The sequence below is a fragment of the Dromiciops gliroides genome, chromosome 3, assembly GCF_019393635.1.
Source record: "Dromiciops gliroides isolate mDroGli1 chromosome 3, mDroGli1.pri, whole genome shotgun sequence".
NCBI lineage: Eukaryota > Metazoa > Chordata > Mammalia > Microbiotheria > Microbiotheriidae > Dromiciops > Dromiciops gliroides.
In genome coordinates this window covers 600,516,463-600,525,556 of record NC_057863.1, presented here as the reverse complement: position 1 = coordinate 600,525,556, position 9,094 = coordinate 600,516,463, and the positions used below count along the sequence as shown (strand labels likewise).

The following is a 9,094-nucleotide window of genomic DNA, read 5'->3' as shown; positions in this document are numbered from 1 at the left end:
TCCTCTGTTCTAGCCAGACCAGCCCCAGAGTATTATGGTCAGTTCTGGGTGTTACATTCTAGGAAGGACATTGACAACTGGAGGGCATCCAGGGGAAGGTGAACAGGATGTTTAGGGGACTCACACAATGAAAGGAACTGGGGCTGTTTGGCTTGGACTTAGGGGGAACATGTTAGCTGACTTCAAATATTGAAAGGGCAACCACTTGGAACACGGATTAGGCTTGTTTTGTTTGGCCCCATATAGCAGAATTAGGAGCAGTGGGACTAAGTTGCTCGAGAAGCAGATTTGGAACAATTTGAGCTGTCAGAAAGTGAATTGGGCACTTTGGGAAGCAGCAAAGTCCCCCATCACTAGTCGTGTTAAAGGGGAGGCTTGCTGAACACTTGCCTTGAGTCTAGTTGATGCAGAGAATGGGGCAGTCGTAACCGAGGGATTGAGATGAGCTAGCTCTGGATTACGGGCTAGACAGGGAGGAGAGGTCGAGGTGGAACTGGGGGGCTCTGGGCAAACACTGGGGATCTGAGCAGAAAAGGGTTAGGAAATGGAAAGGGTGGTGGGCCTGAAGATTCTAGAGATACTTGGGTACCACTGTCTAGTGCCCCTCCCCATATGCTGTCTGCTTAAAGAGACAGCTGTTCTGCATTGTGTCCCTGGTTAGAGAGGAGGGCCTTTGACCCTACAAGGGATAGGGTCTTAGAAGCCAGGGGAAAGGTCTGCCAAGCAGAGGTGTGGCCTCCCTAAAGTTAGGGAAGGCTCTATGCTGCTGGCTTCCCAAAGCTTCCAGATCAGTCTTGAGATGCCAGGGTTTACCTACTTCAGTGCCATGGGCACAAAAAGACCCTGGGGATCCAAGTCCAAGAGTTCCCCTCCATCACCCTAGCCATCCCTATTCCCGCCCCCCCCCCCCCCCCCCCCCCCCGCTTCCCAATACCCACCTTGGAATTCCTGAAGCTCTAGTGATAGGCCCAGGCCAGGCTAGGGGGTGCGGGTGTAGTCCCCTTCGGTGGCTGCTGCCTCAGGCTTACTCCTGCTTCTGCTCTGGCTCTGGGCTTGGTTAGCAATGTACCAGGTGTGGGCAGGTGCTGACTCTGTCCTTGGGAGGGCGGGGCCTCTCTAAGAGTCAGGCCTGCCCCCTGGAGGAGGAGGCTTGGAAGGACCCAGTGTAAGGGCCAGTCAGCAGAGAAAGAAGGGATAACTGGACCTGTGTGGCTCTGTTGAGCCTGGACCAAGGGCTTCTTGCCTCTTCTCTGGGCTCTCACACATCAAAGCTCTTTCAAGATTTCCCTGGAGGGTTAAAGGGGAGTCAGGTGCCCCCGCACTAGCTGTCAAATAACTAAAGCTTAAGGGTCCCTCCTCCCCACCCCCACCCCTTTGCCTTCTCTTTGAAAACATCACTAGGAGAGGGAACACTGACAATTCCTTACTAGGAATTAGGGTAAGTGACTTAATAAGAGGGGACATTTAAATGGCCATCTCTGGTTACAAACAGTGTGGTGACATCTCACTTGATCCTTCCTCACAGCCATCCTGTGAGGTAGATTAGAGCAGAGTTTCCTAAACTGTGGGTCTCGACGCATATGGGGTGGCATAACTGAATGTGGGGATTGTGAAGAATCTGGCAGGGGATGAGGGAGCAGGAGAAGGGGAGTTGGAACATGAGCAGTCGGCTCCAAGGGAGTCGAGTCCTCCCTAGGGGGATGTTTCTTAGTTAATAGCAAAGAGCTCTTTCCCTAGAGCCTGTTTTGGCTTTGCTCGGTGGTTTATACGGCTTGTTTTCTGCCTTTGCAGAACCTCCAGAGAAAAGGTCCCAAAGTTCTGTGGCCTTATCTAGCTCGAAATCTGTATGATCCTAGAACCCCGACACCTTTGGCAAGGTATCGAGTGATCCCCTTTGCTTTCGAATCTGTTATGGAATCTGTGGGATGGAATCAGAAATGAGGAGGAGGAGAATTGGATGAAACTGGTATACTTACTTCCCTGGCCCTGCTAAGTGTGGGGGCTGGGAGGTATAACAACTCCATCTCTGCCTGTGCAGAGAATTCCTTTGACAAAGTGTTTGTGGGTGGGCTGGTGGGGAACAGAGCTGGTTCCTTATAGACAACGCCCCTCCTCCTTGGGTCAGTGGATCCCAAATGGAATTCCAGTTCCCTCTAATCAATACCTGCAGAAAACCGAGGCCTTTCTGATTGGTCCTCTCATCTCTGGCCACCCTCATCACTGGCTCCACTCATCTTTCTGAGCCAGGACCTCAAGACTGAAGGCAAAGGCATTCTTCCCTCTCTGCTTGGTTCTTCTCATCACTTTCTCCCCCTCCCCACCCCCCTACAAAGGACTTACCTGGTATTACAATGATTTATCTGTTTATCATCAGATATAAACATTTATAGATCCATAGACTGTCTGAGCTAGAAGGGACCTCACCTTTCCAGACAATCTGGTCCCAGGTGACTCCCCTGGCTGCTGGTTAAAATCATCAGAAGCTTTTATACCTACAATCAACCCACACCTCTGCTTGGCAGACCTTTCCCCTGGCTTAGATACCTTTGTGACCTTTGAGATTTTTCTTGTAACCTTTCACTTAGATAGCCATGTTGGAGACACAGTATAATTTGCCCCGGCCACATTCCCTGCGTTTGGGAATGACCTCCCCCCTAAGCCATGTATCCATTTGACCATAAGCTCCTCTAAGAAGCCTTGCCCACTAACTCTCCCTCAGTGGTCTTCACCTTCAGATTCTGGTCAGATTATAATACTAGCATTCCCATAGTGCTCTAATATTTACCAAGCATTTCCCTCTAAGCTATGTAGCTTAAGAACCATCACCCTCATTTTACAGATCAAGAAACTGGGGCACAGAGATGGGGAACAGTTTTCCCAGCATCTCAGCTGGTAAATGTGGGAGCCAGGGTTTGAATCCATGCAGGCCTCCCCTGACTCCAAGTCCAGGGCTGCCAGACACAATGCTGGACTTGGGGACATGGAGATCTGGGTCCAAATCCCAGCTCACACGTGTATGAGCTGTGTGGCCCTGGGCAAGTCACCCTCTTTGAGCCTCAGTTTCCTCATCTATAAAATGGGGGTGCTAATAGCACTCACATCCCAGGGTCATTGTAAAGATCAAATGAGATAATGCATATCGACCTTGAGATGCTAGACAAATGTGAGCTATTCTTACCCAACAGGCCCTTTCAACATTCTTTGCTACAAGAGTGCTTCATAATTGTTTTCAGGTCGTTTTTCAAGCCATTTCACTTAATTATGCTTCCCCCCTCCCTCTGTGCCTAAATAGTCAGATTCCCCCTCCCTCCCCCCTATCCCACCCGGGGCTTGTTTCTTTTCCACTCCTCCCTCCCCATCTTCCGCTCCCACACACAGTGCTTGGGGCTGAGCTGCCAGCTGGTGGGCCTGCTTCCCTGCTCACCTTGGCAGCTGTGGAAACAGTGGTAGTCAGGATTCATGGTGAGAGGCAACGGGAAGAGGGCCGGGCCAGGAGTCACAAGAATCTACCATTCATTAGTCGTCAGCTAATCTCACAGAGCCTGGATTTCCTCATCTGTAAAATTGGGGCTAAATCCTGCCCTGTCAGGTTCTCCCTGGGAACAGGCCTTTAATAAGCAAGAATCGGGAAGGAAAACATTCACTGAACAAAGCAACCAACGACCTGTGTCCACATCCCCACTGCTTCCTCTGCGCATTATTCAGATTTCCATTGCATCACTTTTGCCCATATTGGTCCAAAGGCCTACCCGTGCCATCCTTGCATTACTCTGCCCCGGGCTCCTGGCTTCCGTCCTCACCCTGGACGCCACTTATTTGGTATTTCTGACCACAGCTCTCTTGCCTCTTTCTGAGGCAACGCCATCATCTGGCATCTCTGCAGTTTTGTTTTGTTTTGAAACTCAAGCTTACTTCTTCCCTTTTCAATCTGGTCTCTCCACTGCATTTCCTCCATTCCCCATAAGCTCGGAGGCTCTCTCTGCAGGTGGGCATTCTGTGAGAAGGGGTTTGCAGCTGTAAGATGTTATACAGATGTCCAGCTTAGTGGGACATAGACGGCTAGGCCCTATGCCGCCTTAGCGGTACCTCCCTTTGCTCTTTGGAGTTCTCATGCCTTCTCTGTTCTTTTGAAATCTGTTTTCAGGAAAGGATCTAATAAAGTTTCATCACACTAAGATGTGTGGAGGAGAGATGCTTTGGGGGATCTTCCCATGCCCTTGAAATCCCAATCCAGTTTATTCTAAAGGGGAGCCAGATGACAAGCTCTTTAGGGTGATTCCTAAAGGCCTAACTTAACTCAACCTTAGGTGAAAAGCTGCCTTTCTGGGCACCTGGGTCCCCCCAGTGCTGGCTGATAACTCTAAAGACTTCCTGCTTATGCTTTGGTATCCTGGTCACAGACGGTGAATTTCTGAAGCTAGACTGGTGGGGGTGAAATCCAATCTAGTCCAATAGATATTTATGAAGGTAACTCAGCCCCAAGTAGGCTTAGAGACTGAATCAGGTAAAGAGGTCTAACCCCAGGCGGAGAAAGAGAGAAGGAGCTCTTCTCAAAAGAGAAACTGGGCAAAGCAAGAAGAGAGGGGCAGGATAGGAAAAGGAGCCCAACCAAGGCTTGCGGACTTTGCCTATGAACTGTAACGATTGGAATAACACCACCTGCTGGAGACTTACTGTAGAAGAGTTCCACCCATGAAGTGAAGGTCTTTGAGGGCAAGCCCAGGAGTCTTTTCTTTGGCGTCAGGAAGTGACACGGCTAGTGGGAGGAGGAAGGAAGAGACTGGCGCTCCCTCTGGGGCTCTCTTTCCTCTGGACTCTGGTGGAGAGCGGAGCTAGAAATGTGCTCTCCCTTTAATAGATAGGAATCTAGGCCTTTCTCTCTCTTTACCAAACTCTTATTCTCCTTAATAAATGCTTAAAAGTCTAACTCTTGCTAAAGCTTATAATTTATTGGCGACCACTCATTAGATATTTTAGACAGTTTAGCTAGAATTTTAGCCCTTAACAGAGCAGAGGTCCCCGTGCATCAAGGAAAACAAACCATAACATCCCATAACTTTAATTTAACATGGTACAAATGCGCCATTAGTCACAAAGAGGATATAGTAACCTTTTTTTCCTTTTCCTTCTTTTTTATTATAAATATTGCATTCTGGGGAGTGAGGAGGATCAAAGAATGAGGGGAAGGAGAGAGAGGTTGTACAGGCACTGGGCCCAGTTTCCCCAACTGTGTCCCTCCAGAACAGCTCCTTCCACTGGGGAACCCCCTGAGAATCCCCATTCCACTCCATAGTTCCATTGCTGCCCTGGGGTCTCAAGGAAACCAAGTGGCCCTGCTGACTATTAGGCACACTGGGTTGAGGATATGGGAGCTCTGAGCTATGCCACGATTGTTGTTTTACCCATGAGCTAAGATGTTTCAACTCCTGGTCTCACTTTGTGAATACCGGTGATTTGAGAACGGATCTCAAATTTGCCTGAAAGGATCTGGCCCTGAAATGACTAACTGGGCAACCAGGGGTTGTGGTCACAGCTAGAAACAGCTTCAGGGGGCAGGGAGAAGAAGGAAATCTCCATTTTGACTCAGGGGGTAGAGCAGCCCCCTTTTCTCCCTGAGAATTCAGAGCTGCCTTGGGTAGTGTGATTTGAGCTAGGGAGAACAAGGAAGGCTTAGGCCCGCTTCCAACAGTCGTGAAGTTTAGATATTGATGGAGGATCCTTCCTTTCCTGAAGTGGACCTCCTCTGAGTCATGCAAAATCAGCTACCAAACATCAGTCTCGGAAGTCCTTTGACCCTCCCAGCCAAAGCCAAAAGCTCTGGGGTCTTGTAGGGATATGTGATGCATGGCCTAGGCCAGGCTACAAGTCATTGATTTCACCAGGGTGGGGCCTGGGACTCATCCCAAGGCTTCTTTTCTTATTGCTGGCCACTTAATGAGAGTCCTTGATTTGGGCACCAAGCCTTCAATAGAAAGATATCTGCTCCCCCAAAGCCCCTTTTCCTATGCCTTATCCTCATCTCTAAGTTCCATTTGAAAAGCCAAGCTTAGGGTCAGGCTGACTTCTCAGTGAAGAAGCAGTCCTACACTCAGAGCTAATGTCCTTGCTCCTGCAATCCTGTCCCTTCCCACAATGGCATGCCTACATCCCCAGATAGTCCCTCTGGCCCCACCTCCTTCCCTTCCTAAGCCCGTATCATCCTCTAAAATCTCTGAGGCTGGGACAGGGGATCCATGTACTCCCGCCTACCAAGACTAAACCACTTGTGTCTTCCTTCAAGGGGCTGGCACTGAGAGGGCTCCTGAAGGGCTCTCGCTCCCATGAGGCACTGTGTTGTTGTACCCTCGTGCTTGAGAAAGACACTAGCACCAAGGGAACCCGCAGCGGATGATCACGAGGGGCTGCTGCTCTGAGCTGCTGTGAGAACTACAATGTGCATAGTCCGTGGAAAAATAAGAGGAAAAACATTGCTCAGCAATCTGGGGAAAGGGGAGGGAGGATGGAGCCCTCAGGCCTTGAGAAATCCCCGTCTCCACCTAGGGGGTCAGTACAGGCCACTGGCCAAATGGGGATCAGAATCAGAGACTAGGGGAAATATCTGATCCCCGCACCGGTCATGGGCAAGCCTCAAGTTGTCCGGGGAGAAGCGACTTCTCCAGCTCCCGGAGGCTGCAGATCACTGGGGCGGCCGCCGCCCAGCAAGGCCCCATCAGCAGAGGCGCCAGCACGGGTGGATGGCAAAGGGATCCCACAGACCAGGGGAGGAAGCCGCGATGAGGCCGTCTCAGGAAGGCAACGCTCCACCCCTCCTTCCCAGCCCCAAGGTCTGCTTGTCCACGCCCCCAGGGCAGCGGTTGCTAAATGCGCACCGTGTTAATGCGCAGAGGCTGCACGTTCTTGCCATTGGCATGGCTCTGACCAGGGCTGAAGTAGGAGCACAGCTTCCCGGGAAACTTCTCCCGGAAGGTGTATAGCCACGACATGTCGTCCGCGTTGTAGAAGATGAGGAGTCCCTTGTCATAGTCCAAGAAGACGCCCACCTTCTCCAGTTTGTTCTTGACATTGAGCCGGGTCCAGGGCTCCGTACAGGCGCTGTACTGGTTGCCATCGTGCATGACGATGCAGTAAAAGCCGCGGCTTGGCTGGATCTGGATACTGCCCTTGCGGCTGACAGCCTCGTGAGCCAGCCCAATCATCCACTGGGTCTTTTCTGACACCACCACCTCCCAATAGTGGACGCCGCTGCCGAACGCCTCTGAGCCCAACACGGACACCTCCACATCGAAGCGCTTGGGGGAGTCCTGCAGGGGCTGGGGGTGGAGGTTCCCATAGGCTACAATCGTGCAGTCGTCTGACAGGATGAGTCGCTGATGGGCAGTGACAGGATCCAACGTAAGAGCAGCTGGGACTGTGGAAGGAAGGAGAGAGGCCATGAGGGAACGGATCCAGCTCTCCTGACCAAGACGGGTCACGCATCTGTAACCGTGACCACACAGCCCTTGACTGCGGACAACCTTCATTCTTAACTTCTATGCAGAACAGGCTGGGTGACATATTGTAAGCTAGCTTGGTAGCTTGCTTTCCTCACCTTGTGGAAATTGATTAATTCTGCTAGATACTTTTTCCATTGTATGGAACCTGGAACCCGAGAAGGGTCCAAGGCTGGGAGGAAAGGCCATTTTAAAACCAAAACACTTAATTAAGTCAGCAAGAGGAATAAAGAGAAGAGGCTAGAGATCTTACTACTGAACATATGCCCAAGGAGGCCAGAGACAGGAAGCAAAAAAACCCGTGTATATCAAAATATTAACTGCAAAAAAATTTTTTGTGCTTGGGAACAAAGTTGGTGTCCATTAAATGGGGACTGGCTGAACAAATTCAAACTCTGGTATGTGAATGTAACAGAATATTATTGCTCCACAAGAGATAACAGATATGAGGAATTCAGAGAAATATCAGAAAAGATGGCTGAGGAGCACAGAGCAAAATAAGCAAAACCAGAAGAGCAACTGATGCACCCTGCACTTGACCCACCCATCCCCACCCCAATCCCTCTCCCATCCTGTCTTATGGCTTTCCTTTTGGTGCCTCTACTTCCTGTCCTCTTTCTTAATTCTCTATGGCCTAGGGGCAGTTAGGTGGTACAGTGGATAGAGCACCAGCCCTGGATTCAGGAGGACCTGAGTTCAAATCCGACCACAGACACACTTACTAGCTGTATGACTCTGGACAAATCACTTAACCCCAATTGCCTCACCAAAAAAAAAAAAAAAAAAAACTCTATGGCCTGGTTTCCAACCTCATCAAGCAACTGAAACCACCCTCTCCAGAGATCCAGAGATCCAGAGATCTCTTAACACCCAAAGACTTTCCCTCTATACACATCTTGACCTCTGTTCGGATTCTGACACTGACAATCAGATTACTTTCTCCCCCTCCCCCCCATTCTCTTCTCCAGGTTTTTGTCACATGGCTCTTTCCTGGTTCTTTCTCCTCCTTCCTGTCTGACCACTCCTTGGTCTCCTCTGCTAGATCTTCATTCAGATCATGCCCACAAACTGTGGGAGTCCTCCTGGGCTCTGTCCTGGGCCCTCTTCTCTTCTCCCTTGATACTATTTTGTTTGGTGATCTCATTAGCTCCTATGGATTAAATGATCATCTCTATGCTGATGAGTCTCAGATCTACTTATCCAGCCCTAACCTCTCTCTAGTCTTGAATCTCCAACTACCCATTGGACATCTCAGACTGGATGTCCCACAGATTGTAAACTCCTTGAGGACAGGGGCTGTCTTGTGACTCTTTTTGTAACCCCAATGCTTAGAACAGTGCCTGGAACACAGTAAGCTCTTTTTTCCCCCCACACAGTAAGCTCTTAATAAATGTTGACTGACTGATCTTAAACTCAACTCGTCTAAAATGAACTCATTTCTCCCCACCCCCTACTCCTAATTCTCCTCTTCTTAACCGGCTCTTATTGTAGAGGGTACCATCATGCTCCAGGTCACCCAGGCTAACATCCTAGGTGTTACACACAACCCCTCACTCTCTCTCACCCCTCCTACCTAATCACTCTTATCTGCCCGCTTCTTTCCT

General features: G+C 50.0%; 1 protein-coding gene across 1 annotated transcript in view; it reads right to left on the bottom strand.

Annotated features, from left to right (window-relative positions):
* Positions 1 to 5,062: 5,062 nt before the first annotated feature.
* The window catches only part of TRIM62 (tripartite motif containing 62), a 64,671-nt gene continuing 60,639 nt past the window's right edge, over positions 5,063 to 9,094 (bottom strand). The window contains exon 5 of the mRNA XM_043990857.1: positions 5,063 to 7,408. Within this exon, the coding sequence (XP_043846792.1) occupies positions 6,858 to 7,408 (551 nt within the window). The 3' untranslated portion in view covers positions 5,063 to 6,857. The remainder of the gene's footprint in view (positions 7,409 to 9,094) is intronic.